The sequence below is a fragment of the Macrotis lagotis genome, chromosome 1, assembly GCF_037893015.1.
Source record: "Macrotis lagotis isolate mMagLag1 chromosome 1, bilby.v1.9.chrom.fasta, whole genome shotgun sequence".
NCBI lineage: Eukaryota > Metazoa > Chordata > Mammalia > Peramelemorphia > Peramelidae > Macrotis > Macrotis lagotis.
Window position 1 is genome coordinate 837,364,656 of NC_133658.1, and position 21,692 is coordinate 837,386,347.

At 35.6% G+C, this 21,692-nt stretch overlaps 1 protein-coding gene across 2 annotated transcripts in view; it reads left to right on the forward strand.

Moving 5' to 3' along the window:
* Positions 1-2,097, forward strand: part of LOC141508590 (heterogeneous nuclear ribonucleoprotein F-like) — a 44,600-nt gene extending 42,503 nt beyond the window's left edge. For both annotated transcript variants that reach the window (XM_074217373.1, XM_074217374.1), the window contains one exon: positions 470-2,097. In XM_074217373.1, coding sequence (XP_074073474.1) covers positions 539-1,930 — 1,392 coding nt within the window. In that variant the 5' untranslated portion in view covers positions 470-538 and the 3' untranslated portion in view covers positions 1,931-2,097. The remainder of the gene's footprint in view (positions 1-469) is intronic.
* Positions 2,098-21,692: the final 19,595 nt, after the last annotated feature.

Here is a 21,692-nt window from a genome sequence, read left to right on the forward strand (position 1 = left end):
TACAAATTTCTTGTATAATATAAATGTGATCTTGATACCTAAACTATGGACATTAAAAGAAATTTTTAAAAAATACAGTATGGTAAAAGGTCTATAGCAATTTATCACAATGATTATAAACCATATCCATATTGGACTTAAATTGAAATTCAGAATTGGCTCAAAATTAGGAAAACTACTAACATAAGAGTCTATATTCATAATAAGAACAACCAAAATATATAATTATATCAATATATGGAGAAAAATAAGATCAAGGGAAAAACAAACTTGTGTGTTATCATCACAACTATGTTATAGTGCTAGAAATTCTAGACAAATAATGTAAGAAAAAGAAGTTGAAAAAGTAAACTTTTAAAGAGAATGAAATGTTTTATATAGAGACCTCTTTTCAGAGCTAATATAATGATTTATTTAGAAAATGCAAGAGAGTTAACTGACAAAATTAATTGGCTTTTTTTTTTTGCAGAGACTCAAGTCAAATATCAAAGACAGTCACATTTCAAACAACTACAGCTGCTGCTAATTAGACAAGATAATGCTGGACATCGAAGGAGAGGGATTCGTGGTGAAGGTCCGTGGCTTGCCTTGGTCATGTTCAGCCAGTGATGTCCAAGACTTCTTCTCAGAATGTAAAATTCAAAATGGGGTATCAGGCATTCATTTCATCTATACCAGAGAGGGGAGACCAAGTGGAGAAGCATTTGTTGAACTTGAATCTGAAGATGAAGTCAAATTGGCACTGAAGAAAGATAGAGAGACTATGGCACACAGATATGTTGAAGTATTCAAATCAAATCATCTTGAAATGGATTGGGCACTGAAGCATACTGCTGCAAGTAGTCTGGACACTGTCAACAATGGCTATGTACGTCTTAGAGGACTCCCATTTAACTGCAACAAGGAAGATATTGTTCAGTTTTTTTCAGGGCTAGAAATCATGCCAAATGGGATAATATTGCCAGTAGACTTTCAAGGGAAGAATAGTGGGGAAGCCTTCGTGCAATTTGCTTCACAGGAAATAGCTGAAAATGCTCTAAAGAAGCACAAGGAAAGAATAGGGCACAGGTACATTGAGATCTTCAAGAGCAGCGAGGCAGAAGTTCATACTTACAATCCTCCCCAAAAGCCAAGGGCTAGGCAACGTCCAGGTCCTTATGATAGGCCTCAGAATGGCAGATTCTATCAAAATCTTGATAAAGGAGCTGGGTTTGAAGGAATGAGGTATGGTAATGCCTATGAAATTGAGTATAGAGGCTATAATGACTACAGTAATGAATATTACTTTGGAAGAGACCTTAGCTACTATTTAGGAATGTCTGGTCATAGCTATGGAGACAATTGGTCTGACTTCCAGAGTTCTGCAGGTCATTTTGTGCACATGAGAGGACTGCCTTATAAAGCTACTGAAAATGATATCTATGAATTTTTCTCACCACTTAAACCTGTGGGAGCATACATTGAAATTGGACCTGATGGCAAAGTGACTGGAGAAGCAAATGTTGAATTTGCTACTCATGAGGATGCTGTGGCAGCTATGTCAAAAGACAAACAATATATGCAACACAGGTATATAGAGCTCTTCTTGAATTCTGCAGCAGAAGAGTATGATGTTTATGGTCCCCAAAGGATGGAAGGCATGAACTTTTCAAACCAGTCTAGTCATAGCAGCCAATATAGTCAGGAGAGGAATGAGGTTTATGGAGAAAATAATGATGGTCAGATAGACAACCAAATTTTACAGGAAAATGTCGGCAATTTTTCAGCCACACATTGCATAAATAATCAGGGAGAGGTGAACAGCAGTTTCAACAATATACTTATTTCCGACAACTGGAAGAGCTCTGCATCCATGGAAATGAATAGAATAGAAGATATACCAGGCGTGTCCAGTATGGGAAGTAAATCAGTAATCTATCCTGACTACTGATTCTTTGTCAAGTTAAAAAAAAAGCAAAAATGATGTTTTGCAAGACAGATTTATTTTTGATGTTTTACTGTTACTGAAATCAGAATTTTTTTTAACATTTCAAGTATGATGTTTTTGAACATAAAACATTCATTTGTAATGTAATAAGCAAGTTGAATAAAGATTATGGCTACTAAAAACTTTCTCAAGTTAATTTTGTTGTAGGAGTACATTTAAATTTTTAGATTTAAAGCAAAATCTCAGCTCTGCTTTTTTATTTTTTTAATTTAATATTTTATTTTCCCCAGTTGCAAATAAAAAAGAATCCTTAATAGTAGTTTTTTTAAAAATTTTGAGCTCCAAATTCTCTCCCTTCTTTCCTCCCCACTCTATCCCCCATTGAGAAAGCAAGCAATTCAATATAAGCTTTAAATATGTAGTCATGCAAAAACATTTCCATAATAGTCATGTTGTGAAAGTAAGTCCTTTCAGGTTTTTCTGAGAGCATCCTGTTCTCATGATGTCTGCTATAAGAAATGAGCAGGACACCCTCAGAATTATCACATACTACAATTTGTTCAACCATTCCCCAATTGATGGGCAACCACTCAATTTCCAATTCTTTGCTATCTGAAAAGAGTTGGCAATAGATATCTTTGTACATATAGGTCTTTCTTTTTCTTTGTTTTTCATGTTTGGGGATACTAGACTAGTATGATAATAATGTTTGTTTTCAAAGAAGATTATGACATCAAGGAGGTGATGTCATGAGAAGCACATGACTTGGATTTGAGTGAGGAGATGCTGTGGTAAGTCACCAGCCTTACTTTCTCCTCCAGAGTCAGCTAGGTCCAGTGGCCAGTTATGAATCAGGATGACTGGATGCGAGGCAGTTGGAGTTGTATGACTTGCCCAAGGTTACGCAGCTAGTCAGTGGCAATTGTCTGAGTCTGGATTGAAACTCTTGTCCTCCTGAATCCAAGGCCCCTGTTGTATCCATTGTTCCACCTAACTGCCCAGTGGCAAGGCCAAAAGTGTATCTGCATAGAAATAGTTAAATCAGTCCACAACTCCACCAATACATTCTCATTTTCCTTACATTTCCTCCAACATTTGCCATTTTCTTTCTCTGTCCTATTAGTCAAGCTAATAGTTATAAGAGAGCCACAGAATTATTTTTAATGCAACTATTTCTCCAATCAAAATGAGTTAGAACATTTTTAATATGACAATCGGTAGCATTGATAACCTCATCTGAAAATGGTTCATAAATTTTTATTATTTATGATTCTTATTTTCATTCATTTGATTCGGTTCTATGTATGAAAAATGAGATCTTAATAAGAGAAGTTTATTTCAAATTTTTTTTTCACAGTTGCTGTTGCTAACTATATTTCCCTCTATTCATATCCCCTCATCCCATTCTGTTCATTCTGTTCTCTCTATTCTTTCACCCTTTCCCTCCTAAAAAGTGTTACTTCTATCTCCTCCTTCAATCTACCCTTCCATTACCACCATCCTTTTCTTTTATCACTTTCCCCTTCTACTTAGTGTGGTAAGAACAATAACTATATACAATTCAGTGTGTATGTTATTCCCTCTTTAAGCAGATTCTGATGAGAGTAATGTTTACTCACTCCCCCTCAGCTACTTGCTCTTTCATTCCACTGTAAAAATTGTGCTTGCCCCTTTTCTGTGATATAATTTATTCCATTCTGCCTTCCTCTTTCCCTTTTTCCCCACTATATTCCTTTCTCACCCTTTAATTTTATTTTTTTTTAGATTTCAGCCCTTCATTTTCAACTCATACCAATTCCTTGTCTATATATATATATCTTTTAACTGCCCTAAATAATGAGAAAGTTCATATGAGTTATCAATATCTTCCCATGTAGGAATATAAACAACTCAACATTATTAAATCCTTTATGATTTCCTTTCCTGTTTGCCTTTAAACTTCTCTTGTCTTGTATTTGAAGATCAAATTTTCTATTCAGCTCTAGTCTTTTCATTAGAAAACTTTGAAAGGCCGATATTACATTGAATGCCCATTTTTTCCCCCAAATGAGTATGTTCAATTTTGCTGTGTAGTTGATTCTTGGAGTAATCTAAGTTCTTTTACCCTCTAGAATATCCTGTTTCAAGCCCTTTAATATTTTATTGTGGAAGTTGCTAAATCTTGTGTTATCTTGACTTTGGCTCCACAAACTTGAATTGTTTCTTTTGGAGCTGTTTGCAATATTGTTTCCTTGACCTGGGAGCTCTGGAGTTTGGCTATATTCCTGGGAGTTTTACTTTTGGAATTGCTTTCAGAAGGTGTTCAGTGAATTTTTCCAAGTTCTATTTTACCTTGTGGTTCTAGACTATCAGGGCAGTTTTCCTTGAGAATTTCTTGAATGATGATATCTAAGCCCTTTTCTTGATCATGACTTTAAAGCAGTCCAGTAATATTTTAAATTAGCTCTCCTAGGATCTATTTTCCAATGAATTATTTCACAGTCTTTTAATTTTTCATTTCAGTCTTTTGGTTTTGTTTGGTTGTTTATTTTTTTCTTTTTAATCTTTTAGGTTTTTTTGCAAGGCAAATGGGATTAAGTGACTTGCCCAAGGCCACACACCTAGGTAATTATTAAGTGTCTGAGGCTGCATTTGAACTCAGGTACTCTTGACTTCAGGGCGGGTGCTCTATCCACAGCCCCCCCCCCCTTGTTTGGTTGTTTCTTGATTTCTCATGAAGTCATTAACTTTCATTTCTTCAACTGTAATTTTAAAGAAATTGTATTCTTCAGCGAACTTTGAAATCTCCTTTCCCATTTTTGCCAATTCTACTTTTTTTTTCTTTTAGGTTTTTTGCAAGGCAAAAGGGGTTAAGTGGCTTGCCCAAGGCCACACAGCTAGGTAATTATTAAGTGTCTGAGACTGGATTTGAACCCAGGTACTCCTGACTCCAGGGCCCATGCTTTACCCACTACGTCACCTAGCCACCCCCCAATTCTACTTTTTAAGGAACTTTTTTTCCCCTTCAGTGAATTTTTGTGTCTCTTTTTTCCAGTTGTCCAATTTTACTTTTTAAGGCATTCTACTCACTGGCTTTTTGTATCTCTTCTACCATTTGGCCTAATCTGGTTTTTTCATTGGTATTTTATTTTTCCAGATATATTATGAAAGTTTTTCAACATTCATCCATATGCATATTTTTAAGTTTCAGAATTTTCTTTCACTCTCCCTTCCCACCCACCCCAAACAATGAACATTAATGTGAATGTTGTACATACACATTTCTGTTAAACACGGAATAGGAAAGAAATGAATAAGAGAAAATTTTTTAAAAAGTGAATATAGTGTTCATCAGAATCTGAAGGGTTTTTTTGTTTGCTTGTTTGGCTATGTTTTCCTTCATTTTTCTTCCTTTGGGGATAGCATTGTCCACAGTCAGTCTAATAAAGTTGTCCTAGCTCTTTGCACTACTGAGAGGAACTATATCCATCAAGGTTTATCAACTCATAATGTTGTTAATATGTAGAATATTCTCTTGGTTCTGCTCCCTTCTCTCAGCATCAGATTCTGTAATTCATTCCATGCTTCTCTAGAATCTGATGATTCATGGTTTCTTATAAAACAATAGTATTCCATCACATTCAAATACCATATCTTATTCAACCATTCCCCAAATGATGGGCATCCCCTCAATTTCCAATTCTTTGCCACTACAAAAAAGAAGTGCTATGAATATTTTGAAACATGTGGGACTTTTTTCCATTTTGTATGATATTTTCTGAATATAGGCCTAGCAATGGAATTGCTGGGTCAAAGTATGATCAGTTTTATTGCTCTTTGGACATAGTTCCATATTGCTCTCCAGGATGGTTGGATCAGTTCACAGCTCCACCAACAACACATTAAGGTCCCAATTCTCCCATAACCTCTCTAACTTTTATCATCTTTAATTTTTTGTCATCTTAGACAATCTGATAGGTGTGAGGTGATACTTTATAGTTGTTTTAATTTGCATTTCTCTAATCAATAATGATTTGGAGCATTTTTCTTCATTTGAAAAATTTATTCATATTTGTTGACCAGTTATCAATTGGGGAATGATTTATAACTTTATAATTTTGTTACAATATTCCATGTGTTTTAGAAATGAGCCCTTTATGGGGGTGGCTAGGTGGCATAGTGGATAAAGCACCGGCCCTGGAGTCAGGAGTACCTGGGTTCAAATCCAGTCTCAGACACTTAATAATTACCTAGCTGTGTGGCCTTGGGCAAGCCACTTAACCCTGTTTGCCTTGCAAAAACCTAAAAAAAAAAGAAATGAGACCTTTAGTAGAACACTGTGATGTGAAAATTGTTTCCCATCTTTCTGTTTTCCTTCTAATTTTGGCAGCATTGATTTTTATTAGTGCAAAACATTTTTAATTTAACAGTCAAAAATCATCCATTTTGCTATTTATAACATATTCTATTTCTTGCTTGGTCATAAATTCCTCCCATGTCCATAGATCTGTCAGGTAGAATATTTCTTGGTCTATTTCTAATTGTTCTATGGTTTCACATTCTCTATTTAAATTCTATACCCATTTTGACCTTATTATTGATTGCAATATTTACTCACCCTAATACTGGAATGACTATAAAGGAAGGATTTCAGAAAAATTCCTTGAATAAAACAGATTGTAAACTCTGTCCAAATTTAACAGGACTGCCTCTCCCTGAGGCATACAAAAGGCTTCAACATTATGAAATCTCTGGAAAATCCAACATTGGGAATTCCAAGGAGATGTCAGAATATATACAGGGAAAACAGATACAAGATGGGTCAGATAGAATTCCAGGGAAATTAATAGTTTTGCCCCCCTTACCATACACAGGAATATATGAAAAAGATGGTGAGAAAATAGTTAGTGTAGGTGACCAATATGTGAATTCTAACAGCCTTAGTTTCGTAGGAAAGAATAAAAAAGTCACAGAAACCATGGTTTCTACCAACAAAGCCTGAAAGAAAAATTGGTTATTGTAAGAGTTAATGGATGGGTGGACAAGCACAAAGACCCTCACTATAGATTGTTAAGGGAGTGTATTGAAAAACATTACTTAGACAAAAAAAATAAAAAACTTTCCATTAAAAGAATTGCTTAATTAATAACTTTAAATGAATTAACAATTATACAATGTAGTAATAAATAGGGTAACAGACAGGTTATGGTCATCGTGGTCTGAGTAGGGATAAGAAATCAATTAATTATATGAGTATTACTTAAACTTGTAATCACATGATTAAAACTTGTAACCATATGATTGTTGATGAAAATTATACACTTTTGTAACCAAGGAATTGATCTCAGCTTGTTTGCTTTCTTGAAACATACATGATTCTGAAACTATAAAAATAAATCCAAGAAGCTGACAGTCAGTCAACCTGCTCCTGCCTATACCCACTTGTTGACTCAACTCATTTCGCCCACTCTGTCTCTCCTGTCAGGTTCCAAGAACCTGGCGGAGGCTGGACACCCGCAAATTCACTGATCCATTATACTATTTCTTAATCAATACCAGCCAGTTTTGTGTTATAGTATAATTTAATAGTATTTTTAGTATGGTTTTAGATTTGGTAGAGACAAATCACCTTTTTTTTTTTTATCAGTTCCCTTGATATTCTTGTCCTTTTGTTGCTCTAGATGAATTTTGTTACTAATTTTTTAGCTCAGTAAAATAATTGTTTGGTAGTTTGATTGGTATGGCACTAAATTGCTGAATTACTAAATTACTATATTACTGAATAAGTAATTTAGTTTGGGTAGAATTGTCATTTTTTTATATATTAGCTCAACCCAACCATGAGCATTTGACAATTTGCAATTATTTAATTAATCCCAGGTCCTTTGCTCTCCAATATATGGTATTCCAGGTCTTCAGATCCTTCATTGTTTAGGGTGATAGCTCCTGTGTGAGTCTGATTGTGTTTCCTTTGTATTTAATTGTTTTCTTTTTGCTGCTTGCAATATTCTCTCCTTCATTTGAAAATTATGGAATTTGGCTGTAACAGCCCTTGGAGTTTTTCTCCTGGAGTCTCTTTCTAGAGGGATTCTGTGTGTATGGTTATAGTTTTCTGGTTCTAGCAGTTTGGACAGTTTCCCCTTATAATTTCCTGCATGATTTTTTCCAGGTTCTTTTTTTGATCTGTGCTTTCTATCCAATGATTCCTAGATTATCTCTCCTGGATCTATTTTCCATGTCATTTGTTTTCCCTAAAAGTTACTTGATATTTTCTTCAATTTTTTCAGCCTTTTTACTTTGATGGAATCTTGTAGTCTTGTAGATGTATAGGTTTCTATTTGTTCAATTCTAATTTTTAAGGTTTTATTTTTTTCACTCCTCTTGTGTTTCATTTTTTAAAGGCGTTGAATTCTCTGGTCAATTTTTTCATAATTTTCCTGCATGACTCATTTCATTTTTCTGTTTTTCTTCTTCCTCTCTTCTTTGCTTTTTAAATTCTTTTGAGTTCTTTTATGAACTTTTGTATTTGAGTCTAATTTATGGGCTATTTTGATACTTCCACTGATTTCTTCTTCATACATGGCATTGTTATCATTTTTGTCTGTACAGTTGTCTATAGTGAGAGCTCTTTTAGCTTTTGTTTTTACTCATCTTTGTTATTTTAGCTCTGTTCCTAGGATATAGGGAGTATAGATTCAAGCTTTTTTTTTTTTTTTTTTTTTTTTTTGCTCAGATGGGGGTCTGATCCCTGGCTTTTTGTTGGCCATGATGTTGACTATGCAGTCCAAGCCTTGCCTTTGCAGAGGTTTGTTTACTCTTTTATGTCCAGATTCTGACTTAGCAGTGGTTTGTTCCCACCCCAGGCCTGTCTTTTGCCCCAGTGTTCTAAGTGTTCAGACTTTGTTGGGGTTAGGATCCATCCTGCTGGCTTGTGATGTAGATGCTTGGTCCTCTGCTAGTGTTAAGCTGTCAGCATGTGGATTGCACTGTGGCTAAAAGCCTCCTGCTGGCTTTCTCTCTTTCCCACCTCCTGGATTTTACTTCCCCTTTTCCCCCAAAGAGGCAGACCTTCACTGAAGATCCTCCATGATGTCTACTATTGAAAACTTCTTTGTATCTTCTCTTTTTCTTGGTGGGATGTATTGTTTGAATGTCCGAATAGAGGCTTCATTTATCTTTGGTAGGGAAAAGCTCCAGTAGCGTGTTAGCTTCATGCTGCCATCTTGGCTCTGCCCTTGAAGTCCTTCCCTAATTTGTTTTTTGTGTTATTTTCTTCAGTTGTATGTGTATGTGTCTGTGTGTGTGTGTGTGTGTGTGTGTGTGTGTGTGTGTGTGTTCTTTACCAAGCTGTTGACTTGTGTCACTCTCAGTTCTCTTCCCAATTTTCCCTCTACTACTCTAGCTTGATTTTCAGAATCCTTTTTGAGGTATTCCATGGTCTGAGACAAATTCATTTTTTTTCTTGGAGACTTTGAATGTAGGAGTTTTAACTTTATTGTCTTCTTCTGAGTGTGTGTTTTGATCTTCCTTGTAGCTTTCAATGGTCAGATATTTTTTCTGTTGTTTGTTCATTTTTTGAGCCTATGACTTCCCTCACTGAAAAGACAACTAATTTCCTAGAGATTATTCACACGATGTCATGGAGAATATATTAGCTAGCTGTAAAAGAAAATGGGGTAATGAAAAGTCAGACATGACTGACTAAACAACAATAACAACAAAATAGAACCAAAAAAGCAAAATAAAGTAAACAATCATGCTTTGATCTGCATTTGGGATCATCAGTTCATTCTCTGGAGGTGAATAGCAATTTTCATCATAAGATGTTTAGAACTGTCTGCACTCATTGGCTTACTGATAAAATCTTTGGAAAATCAGCATATAATATTGCTATAACTATGTGGAATGTTTCCTTGGTTCTTCTCCTTTCACTCTGCTTCACTTCATATGTCTTCCCAGGTTTTCCTTTTTAAATCATTCTGCTTCTCATTTCTTAAAACACAAAAATATTCCATCAAAGTCAAATGCCGTGTTCAACCATTTTCCAATTAATGGGCATCCCTTAAATTTTCTAACTCTTTGCCACCATAAAAAATGCTGGTATATTTTTGTACATTTAGGTCCTTTTCCTGTTTCTTTGATCTCTTTGAGATCAAAACTACCATTACTATTAATGGTATTACAAAAGATAAGCAGTTTTATTGCCCTTTAAGCATAATTCCAAATTTTTCTCAAGAATATTTGAATCTGTTTACAGCTCTACCAACAGTACATTAGAGTCCCAATTTTTCCACATCCCCTTCAAGAACTAACTGCATGATTCAAAAAGTAAACATATGACATGTTCTAACTTATTTAATTTACCATCCAATAAAAACAATCTGTTTGCTTGTTTTTAAGTCAATAAGGACAATTTTGAGAAATAATATAGATATTATAGGACTTTGATGTTGGTATTTATTAAATTGTGAGGCATTGAGTGTCTAAGGACACATTTGAACTCAGGTCCTCTTGACTCCAGGGTCAATGCTCTATCCACTGCACCTAGTTGTCCCAAGAAATTCTAATGATGGAAAAAATAAAAGCTATATATATATGAAATTTTATTTTAAAAAAGAAAACTATCTATACATAGCACTATTTAATATTTTTCTGTATATATCAGATAATATGGAAAGTATGTTCTTGTAAATTTTTGCCAATTCTGCTTATTTGAATAGTAGGATATTGTTGCTATTATTTATTCTTCCTTCCTGAAGAGACCAAAAATATTTGACTTAACTGATACTAAGAGAAGAATAAGATTAGAGGAAAGGTATAGCTAGAGATAAAAATCTTGTTGAATCATTTTTCTGTCCTTTTTCATTCCTTCACTTCCCTCGACCCCCAACCAACCAATGATGGAAAAACAGGAATTGACAGCTCTCAGCCCACCCTCCTTGTCCTCATTTCTTTTCTCTTTTTAGGAGTTGTTTTTGTTTTTGCAATATGATTCTTCATGATCTCATTTGGATACTGAAGGATTTTGTCATTTCCTTCCTCGGCAAATTTTACAGGTGAAGAAATTGAGATAAACAGGGTTAAGGAACTTCTCCTGGGTCACTTAGCTCATAAGGTCTGAGTCCAAATTTGAACTCAAGAAGTTGTCTTCTTGACTCCAGATACAAAGCTTTAATTATTACACCACCTAACTGTTCTAATGAGGGTTTTACATTGGGCAAAAGACAATCCCTTACACTGGGAGATTTAATGGTTGAAAAAATCTACTTAGTCTATATTTGGAGGGGAAAGTTGGAGTACCAGGTGAAAGTAGCATCTGAAAGAGTGGGAAATCATGAACAAAGGGAGAAGACTTTGAGGCACATGAGGGAAAAATTGGTAAATAAGGGAGGATATAGACAAGTGATAAGTTCCATGGGGCAATCCTAATCATAGGACAGAATCCTGCAATAAATAATGTACTAGTGTAAAGGATCTGTCCCTATTTCCAAGTTACATTGAATGAACCCAAGACTTCAGATTCCTTTTTCTAGTTGTATGTGACATCCTGCTAATAAGAAGCAGCCAAGAAAAAATTTCAAATCCAATACTTGGAAGCCTTTGTACATACCAACCAGAGTGTAGGAAAGGGAAGCAGCATATGGTTTGATCCACCTTTATAAATGTGACTTTAAACTCATCCCTGAGCTTACACAAGGACATCTCCTTTTGGAAATATGCACCTTTCAGGATTGAGTTGCTCTTCTTATGAACAATTATCTACCAAAACAGAAGGAAGTTTGAAATCATGACCTGACTCCATTCAACATGCTTTGATCTTGGGTGAGACATTAAATTTCTATGATCAGTTACACTTGAAGACCAACTCACTTTCCCCAAATGCACATAATCTTAAAGGATTCAACTACCTGACCTCCCTCCCACTTTCAAGGTTCATTCAATAAGACTGCTTTTTTCCATCCCTACTGTGGTTGCTGACCCACCTGGTGGAGGTGGGGCTGGGAATAAACCAGGTCAGACCATGCTGCAATGCCTCCCTTAGATCATGAGTCATTGATCAAAGCTGAGACTAAATTTCCTGGTATGTACATCTTCTAGGAAATAAGAGAGGAAGTCCAACATCTACCTTCTGTCTTCTCTAGAGAATGGAAGAAAGAGAAGGAAATAAGCATTTATTTGGCATCTATTACACACATGTCAGGCACTGTGCATTTAAAATAATGTACTTTAAAATAATGACCCTATTTGATTTTCATAAGAACTCTGCTAAAAAGAGGTTCTATTATTATTCCCACTTAAAAATTGAGGGGGGGGGTTCTGTGGTAGAGTCAAAACTAGTTGAACCAAAATGCTGGCATGAAGCTAGGAAGCTCCTGGAGCTTTTCCTGAAGCAACTTTGAATGAAACCTCTAAACAGATCTTAAAATGAGAGAACTGATCAAAAAAGAAAAGACAATGAAGCAACTTTACAGTGAGATAACCTGGAGGAACTTCAGGAAGATATGTGTTGTGTGAGAAAAAAGGGAATTATAACCCAGTATAGGCAGGATAGCTGGGAAGCCCAGCAGAGGCTTTTAGTCACAGAATAGTTCAGATTCCTCATAGTTCTGCCATCTTGAAGAGCAAGGATTCCAGTCCTGGGAAGCTGGTGCAGTGTTGGGTGTTGGGCTACCCTAGTGCAAACAGCAACTGAGAATATCAGAAATGCCAGTAAGGAAATCCAGGAACCAGAACCCCAGGGCCCAGCCAGGGAGTATACACCCTTTAGCCAGAAACAGAGCTCAACTGACAAAATGACCAGAAAAACAAAACAAGTACTAACCACTGACAGCTGCTATTCTGAAAGGGGTGATAAATGCCTTTATGTGAGTTTTCAGGGTTTATGAACTGGTCTCAATTCCAAAAAGACCTCTTGGAAGAGAGCAAAAATGATTTTTAAAGCCAAAGAAGAGAGGATGGAGAGAAAAATGAGTCATTCAGAAGAATTATGAAAAATTAACCAATTGAAAATTAACCAATGGGAAAAGGAAACAAAAATACTAGCTGAAGAAAATAAAATCTTAAAAAAGTAGAATTGAATAAATGGACATAAGTGACTGTGAGACACCAATATTCCATCAAACAAAAGTAAAAGGTTGAAAAAATAGGAAAAAAATGTAAAATACCTGACCAGAAAAATAGATGCAGGAGAGATAATTTACAACTTATTCCCTCTACCTGAAAGACACAATCAGAAAGCAACCTGGAAAATTTCATGCAGAAAATTATCCTAATAATTGGAAGTTATTAGAATAACTGGAAAACTGTCTGAATATCCTAGAACAAGAAGATAACATAGTCTTTGAAAGAGTATCAATCATACTCCCAGAAAAGGGATCTTGAAATAAAAACTGCAAGAAATATTATAGCCAAATTTCAGAATTGTCAGCTAAAGGAAAAAATACTGCAAGGAACCAAAAAGAAGCAACTCAAATACCAGGGAACTACAGTTAGCATTAGACAGGGCTTGTCAACTTCAACATTACAGGATCAGAGGGCCTGGAAAATGATATTCTGGAGGGCAATGGAGTTTAAATTACTACCCTGTAGAGTTAACTACCCTACAAAATTCAGCATATTCCTTCAGAGGAAAAGATGAATTTTCAATAAAATAGAGGACTTTAAAAAAAAAGAACAGAAATAAACAGAAAATTGTATCTTCAAATAAAATACTTAAGAGGTGCCTAAAAAGGTAAATAAATGGAAGAATAGAAAATATTAGTTAACTCTTGAGAACTGTATTTCTCTTCAGACAATTGAAAGGAACACATTTAGACAAAGGGTATGGGTATAAATTGACTGTGATGGAATCAAATTTTTAGCTCTTGAGTGATTTTGTTTTACATGATACTTTGGCTCATAAGGACTGCATTTCTATAGAGGGTACTTAGAAAGATGGTATGGTATAAACTGATTATAATTTAATGATATTTTTGGCTCTAAAGAATTGTATTTCTAATGGGATAGTTGAAGACAGTATACTTAGACAGAGGTTGTGAGTATGAAGTGACCATAAGGTACTGTTCCAAATAAATAAGTGAATCAATCTTTGACAATTGTACTTCTACCAATCAGGACAGATAAAAGGAATATATCTTGTTAGAGTTGACGGGTACAAGAGAGGTTTAAAACAATCAAGATATGAAAAGAAGGATTATACTAGGAGGTGAGGCATTAGGGGATAAATAGCAACACATGAAGAGATACAATGAACTATTAAAGTAGAGGAATAAAAAGAGAAGGTGTGAGTGCTGTGAAAATCTTTCAACAAATTTGACTTTAAAAGGGAATACCATAAATTCCTAATTGCATTTAAAAATGTATCCCACCCTACAGGGAAATGGAGAGGGAGAGGGAAGAAAGAAGAAAAGGATAGAAGGGACTGATAAAAGGAAGAGGGAAAGTAAAAGTAAAGCTGAAGTTAAAGTCAAAGATAAAAAGGAAAAGGAAAAGGAAAAAAGGGAGAAAGGAAAGGAAAATGACAGAGAAAGAAAGGCTGATCAAAAGGCAGTGATCAGAATCAAAACATTGGTGTGGAGGGATAAGGAAAAAGGAAAGGGGGAAAAGTATAAATAGAGGGAAATACAGAGTTAGTAACCATAACTGTAAATGTGAATGGGATGTTTTTTTCCTTTCATTCTCATCTTTCCCCCTCCATGGTTCTAATTCCTTTTTTACAACATGACTAATATGGAAATATGTTAAATATGAATGCCTATGTATACCTCTTTCCAGTTTGTTCACCAATGTAGGAAAAAGGAAGAAAGGAAGGGTAGTAGAAAAATGTGGAACTCATAGACTTGTAAATGGATGAATATTGAAAATTATGTTTGCTTTCATTTGGATAATTTAAATTAAATTTAAAAAAAAAGAAATCACAAGAAGCAGAACTTCAGATAAGCTTGGAAAGTCTTGCATGAACTGATGCTGAGTGAAGTGAACAGAACCAGATGAACATTATACACACTAACAGCAACATTGTGTTATGATCAACATCATGGACTTGCTCTCAGCAGTAAAAAAAAGACAATTCTTTTTTTCTTTTCCTTTTTTTTTATTTTTGTGAGGTAATGAGGCTAAGTGACTTGTCCAAAATCACACAGCTGTTAAGTATCAAGACCAGATTTAAATTCAGGTCCTTCTGACTCCAGGGATGAGGTTTTATCCATTGCATTCCCCTAGCTATAAACTCAAAGACAATTCAGTAGACCATGTAATGGAAACTACTAGTCACATCCAGAGAAGGAAATATGGATAAATGCTGACCAAAGTTTACTATTTTCAATTTTTTAAAATTTGTTTTCCATATTATGGGTTTCCCCCCCCATGGTGGTTTTTTTTTATTTTTTCATTTTCTTTTTCATAGCATGGTTAAGGTGGATATCTTTGAAAAAGAAAATGTGTAACTTATATTAGATTGCTTTATATCAGGGGGAGGAGGAAGGGAAAGGAGAAAAATATGAAACTCAAAACCTTATTGTGGGGGCAGCTGAGTGGAGCAGTGAATAGAGCTCCAGCAGTCAGGAGAAACTGAGTTCAAATCTGACCTCAGACACTTAATAATTACCTAACTGTGTGACCTTGGGCAAGCCACTTAACCCCATTTGCCTCACAAAAACCTAAAAAAAAATTATGAATTGTTGAAAACTATCTTTGTATGTAATTAAAAAAATAAATAAATAGAATTTTTCTTTTTTTAGGTTTTTACAAGGCAATGAGGTTAAGTGGCTTGCCCAAACTCACACAGCTAGGTAATTATTAAATGTCTGAGGCCAGATTTCAACTCAAGTACTCCTGACTCCAGGGCTGGTGCTCTATCCACTGTACCACCTAACTACCCCAATAGAAAATTTTTAAAAAGAAAAAGGAATTTGAGGAATCTGAAGAAAACAACAGCTAAGTGACTTGACCAGAGCCACTGCTACTAAACTCTCTTCACTGCCAAGAAGACTGAAGCCTCTTTTTGTTTAAGTAACATATACTTAGAAGGTGCTTAGAAAACTGATTTGGTTAATTCACCAAAAATGTAAACTCCCTCTTACTTTGTTTCTATGGAGTAATGTGGAATGATAAAGCCATAAAATTGGAATTAAATGTGTATTAAATGGAGAGCTGAGAAGATAACTAAGTATTGAGAAATAGAGATTGGTGAGGGGAAACTAAAGGATATTTTTTACTGTAATACCACACAAACTGAGATTGGAATTCACATCATCTTTATATAAATAAAAGGGAGGAGAACCCTGAGAGGAAAAGGAATATCAAAGGCAAGTATTGACTAAGTTTGAGAAGTCTCTGCTCAGACAAGACTCCAGCTGAACCTATGTTCCTAAACTAAAAGTCTACTAGTAGGACACCTAGGTAGGTTTTTCTCCTGGGGAAATGCCCCTTTTCTTACAGATCTGTGAAAATTGAGAGCTGGTCTTTTGAGACCAGTGACTTTGAGTCACTTCACAAGTAGGGTTTGCATCAGTGCCTGTGATGTGGTCATACCTTCCTGACCATGATCAAATTTCTTACTCTGCCTAAATTTCAATTTTCTCATTTGTAAATTTCAAGCATCTTAATACCTGTAAGATCCTAACTTAGGCAGGCTATCAAGATCATATGTGATCATATATGGAGACTGGGAATAGGTCATTAGGTTGGCCTGATGTTAAACTCAGATGAGACAGGGGCAGCTCAGACACTTGACACTTACTAGCTGTGTGATCTTAGGGAAGTCACTTAACCCCCATTGTCTTGCAAAAACTAAAATAAATAAACAAATAAAGTCAGATCAGACCCACTGAGAAGTGGAGATGTCCTGATTCTGATTCAGTGATATATTGGTCTTAATACTCTTGCTTTCCTAAGGAGGTTCTACTATATATTCAACAGGCAATATAGTCAGGAAGCATCTATTAAATACTTCCTATCTGCTAGGCAGTGAGTTAAAAGTGCTGGGGATACAAAGATTCCTTCTAACTTCTCATTAGAATCAGGGGAAGGACTCCAAGTATTACAGACAACATTTGACTCTTTCCCCACCCCCCATTCCAAAATGGACATACATAGCACAAGAAAATTCATTTATTCAGATAATTATCCAAATGGAAATCCAGGAAAGTTAATGTAGGCGTTTATAGATAACAGATCATACAAAGTAGAAAATCTCTTCCAAATGGCAGTGAGGTATCAACTCAGTTAAGACAATCTTAGATCTTACCCAAGGGGAAGTTCATGAAGTCTCTAGTATGGCAAGATGGGGATAGGGACATGACTGAGACTAGTGTGGTTGTTCAGGAGTGGTTTCTTCTTTCCTTCTACAACTTATTTTAAATATGAGAAAGCTGAGGCAAACAAGATTAAGTAATTTTCCCAGGATCCTAGAGCTAGTAAGTATCTGAGGCTGAATTTGAGCATAGTACTGACTCCAGGTCCCAAGATCTTTCCACTGCACCACTAGTAACCCTATGAATTCATCTCTGCTTTTTCAATCTTGTCCTTCAGAAATTTGAAATGGGGTTGGTTTCATCCTTGTTTCCTCTTGAAGCTGGAAGCTAGATGTTCCCAAAGTGACTCAAAAGTTTCAAAAGAGTTCAAAAGAATCTGAAATTCTTTTTAATCTTGCCAACCTCACAGAGACCTGCACATACAGCAGAACATTCATCTCCATCAATAAAATGAGACCCAGACCTATGGGCTATACGAGAGGGGTTCCAGAGCAAAGCACAAGGAAAATATTATGATAGGTTTTCTTAATGTAAAAAAAACTGATGATAATGATTTTTGTTCCTTTTCACGTTTACTTTGTTCACATTTTGAGACCAATTTATTCTACCCTCTCTTGTAATGCTACATGCTTGATTTCTTCTCTTTCACAGTCCATTCCCAGAAAAAGAAACATATAGTGATTGTCTTCTTTTCTTACCTATAGTCTATTTTTTAAGCTAATCCACAGGAAAAACCTGGATTAGAAAAACCAAGGGAAAAATAATCCTCTCTGTGATTGACATCAAAGATAGAGGTAAAGCAAAGAGTCTGGAACTCATTTTAGGAACTCATTAATGTGGAACCCCTTGTTAGGACAGGAAAGTTAATTCCACAGTCAAAATAACTCTCTGGGATGAGCAACAACTTGCTCATATTGCTATTTTGACCGATCAAAACTTCTTTGACATTAACCCTTCTTTCTACAGGAATAGCAAGTAAAATAGAAATCATTTCCTCAGTACCAGGCACATCAATTTGGGGATTTTTACAAGAAAAATACAAACTTACTTCATTACAATGGATACCCTTCAGTCATAAACAGAAGACTTTTGGACTCTGGCATTGACATATGAAGAAAACAACCATTGGCCTCCTCTGTGATCATGAATTTAACCCCGTCACTACCAGAAACGCAACCCAGACATTGCCACCTCATTTTTTTGCATCTCTGTTCTTCCCCTGTGCTATCTTGGTTCTCTTGGTGCATCTCATTTTCGTGATTCAATGGCTACTCCTCAAAGCATTTACTTAATAGCATAAACACCCCCACAAAATCCATACATTTATCCAAAAATTTGTACAAATTATAGACTGATGAATGCCTTCTGCACTCTGTTCCTACTTCTAACTACTAATGCTACCAGCAACTAGAGTAGCTCCAATCACTCACTGTGCTGCCATGTTTCCCACCTGCTGCAAGGTACATGGTTTCATTTTCCAATAACAATTTCCTGCATGATCAACTCAGATTTACCAAGGCTTTGAGAAGTTTTGACTGTGACTTGTAAAGAATATCTCCAGATCTATTTTTCTGTCAAGTCTGGAGAAACCTGAAGCAGCTCCTCCTATCTATTACTATCTTCACTGTCCTCTTCCTGGAAGAGAAATTTTTCAAGATACCATTGCCAAAACTGTGGTATATGTATGTCATGGAACACTATTATTCTATTAGAAACCAGGAGGGATGGGAATTCAGAGAAACCTGGAGGGATTTGCATAAACTGATGCTGAGCTAGATGAGCAGAACCAGAAAAGCATTGTATACCCTAACAACAATATGGGGGTGATGATCGATCTTGATGAATTTGCTCATTCCATCAGTGCATCAATCAGGGACAATTTGGGGCTGTCTTCAATGGAGAATACCATCTGTATCCAGAGAAAGAACTGTGGAGTTTGAACAAAGACCAAGGACTGTTAACTTTAATTTAGGGGGAAAAAAAACCTGATATCTTATTGTCTGATCTTGCTATCTCTTATACTTTATGTTTTTTCCTTAAGGATATGATTTCCTCTTTCATCACATTCAAGTTGTATCAATGTATACCATGGAAATAATGTAAAGACTGGCAAATTGCCTTCTGTTGGTGATAGGGGGAGGGAATAAGATTAGAGGAAAAATTGTAAAACTCTTTTTTTTTTTGGCAAGGCAATGGGGTTAAGTGGCTTGCCCAAGGTCACACAGCTAGGTAATTATTAAGTGTCTGAGGCCAGATTTGAACTTAGGGACTCCTGACTCCAAGGCTGGTGCTCTATCCACTATGCCACCTAACTGCCCCTGTAAAACTCAAAATAAATAAAATCTTAAAAAAAAAAGATACCATTGCCAATTTCATTTAAACAAACATAGATGCAAAGAAGAAATATAAGAAGACACTATTAAATGTATTAAATGTAGAAGATTTTCAACAATCATTTATTATAAGAGTTTGAGTTCCACATTTTTTCTTCCTTCTTCTCCCCTCCCCAAAGGACATCAATAATCAATAAAATTTGCTTTGAAGAGAGTACTATTGTTGTAAATATTTTTTTCATTTTCTCTGTAAATGACAGATTATATTTTAAAATTTGAGTGGTCATTCAAATCTATGCCAGTTCTGCTGAACTGAATGCTAGGGTAAAATTAGGAATAAAGTGAAGCTATGTCTAGAAAGAAAGAGCATTTAAATTGTGATTTTTATAAACCTGTTTTGAATGTACCTGTACAATTGATTGACAGTTGCAGTCACATAATTAATTTGCAGTATCAACCTCAGAAGGAGAAAGAATCCTCCCAACCAAGACTTCAGATAATTGCTAGCTATATAACTCTGACCTGGGGTCCTGAGTCATTGGGATGGTGAGTTAAAAATAAGAATTTGTTGTTGTTGTTCAGTCTTGTCTGACTTTTCTGAGAATTCATAAAATATTTTATATTGTATTTAAATTACATTAAATTATATTTATATTATATTAAAATATATTTATATTCATAAAAATATGTATTAGGATAAGCCTAATTAATAAAAACAGGGTGCTTTAGTTAAAAGATCACTGCTTTGGAAGTTGAAGAACTTGGGTTCAAATCCTCCTTTTCACCCAAGTATATGATCTGACACAGACACAACTTAGAAAGATTTTTCACTTTTTGTATTCTAGACATTTTACCTTTCAAATGCAATTTAAACTTGCATTTGCCCTGTCATACATAGTCAGATTTTGAGCCCAATTGATTCTATCCTCTCCTGTGATGTCTGACCTTTCCATTCACCAAAATTCTCTGAATCTTTCTCTCCTAAAATATGTGTGTTTGTGTGTGTGTGTATATATATATATATATATAATTAGGTTTTTGCAAGGCAAATGGGGTTAAGTGGCTTGCCCAAGGCCACACAGCTAGGTAATTAATAAGTGTCTGAGACTGGATTTGAACCCAGCTACTCCTGACTCCCAGGCAGTGCTTTATCTGCTATGCCACCAAGTGGCCCCTCTCTTAAAATATTTTTAAAAATATTAATACATGTATACAGGATGTAGAAGGCATGATTAGGTAATAAAAATTTAAAACTTTTATATTCCTTATTTCCTAAATTTCACTTTTTTTAAATATTTGACCCGTTGTCCTGTCCTATTAATATCTAGGACTCTAAACAACTCTCAAACTTCATGGAGATCCCAAATGACTCTCAATCCCTATGGAAACCATATTGTAATGAATGACAATTGGATTCGCCAATTAAAGATGAGAGATGAAGATTGAGAGTTTCTTTGAATAGTGAATGAATTCACATAAGCCCTGGAATTTAAAAAAAACTGCCCAGGATTTATTATGGAGTGCTGCAAAGTATACAGGTGAAAACTCCTGGAAAAGCAGTGAGCACTTTGAGGACAGGCTGGGTGAAGTTTGAGTGAAAATGACAATGAGAAAGAGAAAGAAAGAGAAAGAGAGAGAGAAAAAATGACAAACAGCCATTAGGGCTAGTTTAGTCTGACCACATAGCATAGAGGTCTAAGTTGGGAGCATATGGCCTAAGAAAGAGAGTTAGTCATACTTGCAGGTAGAGTCCAAAGGAGAGAGCCAGATGAGGGGTGGCACTTCTTAAATGCACTTCTGTAGTAGGTTGGACAAAAAGTGGTGCTTGGGGAATGGTCTGGCACCTAGCTCAGGTATTCTTCCAATAGGCAAGCTATGTACTAGTCCTTGTCCCAAGATGCATGACCTCTAAATTCAATGTGTCATTTCCAGCATCAGTGAGTAAGGTCAGGTAGCTGGAAACTGGAAGTTGGGGGAAGGGGGAAGATGTAGAAAAGATGAAAAATCCAAAGCCACTCCCATCCTTACTTGATTTTCAAAATATTTTTTGAGCTCTGTCATAGCCTGAGCCCAATTTCCATTTTTCTTGCAGTCGTTAGATACATAAGCTTGTACTTCCTCATCTTCAGATTGAGTTTTTTGATCCTTCTTGGGATCATAGACAATGTATTTCTCAATGGCGTTCCCCTTTTTTTTTTC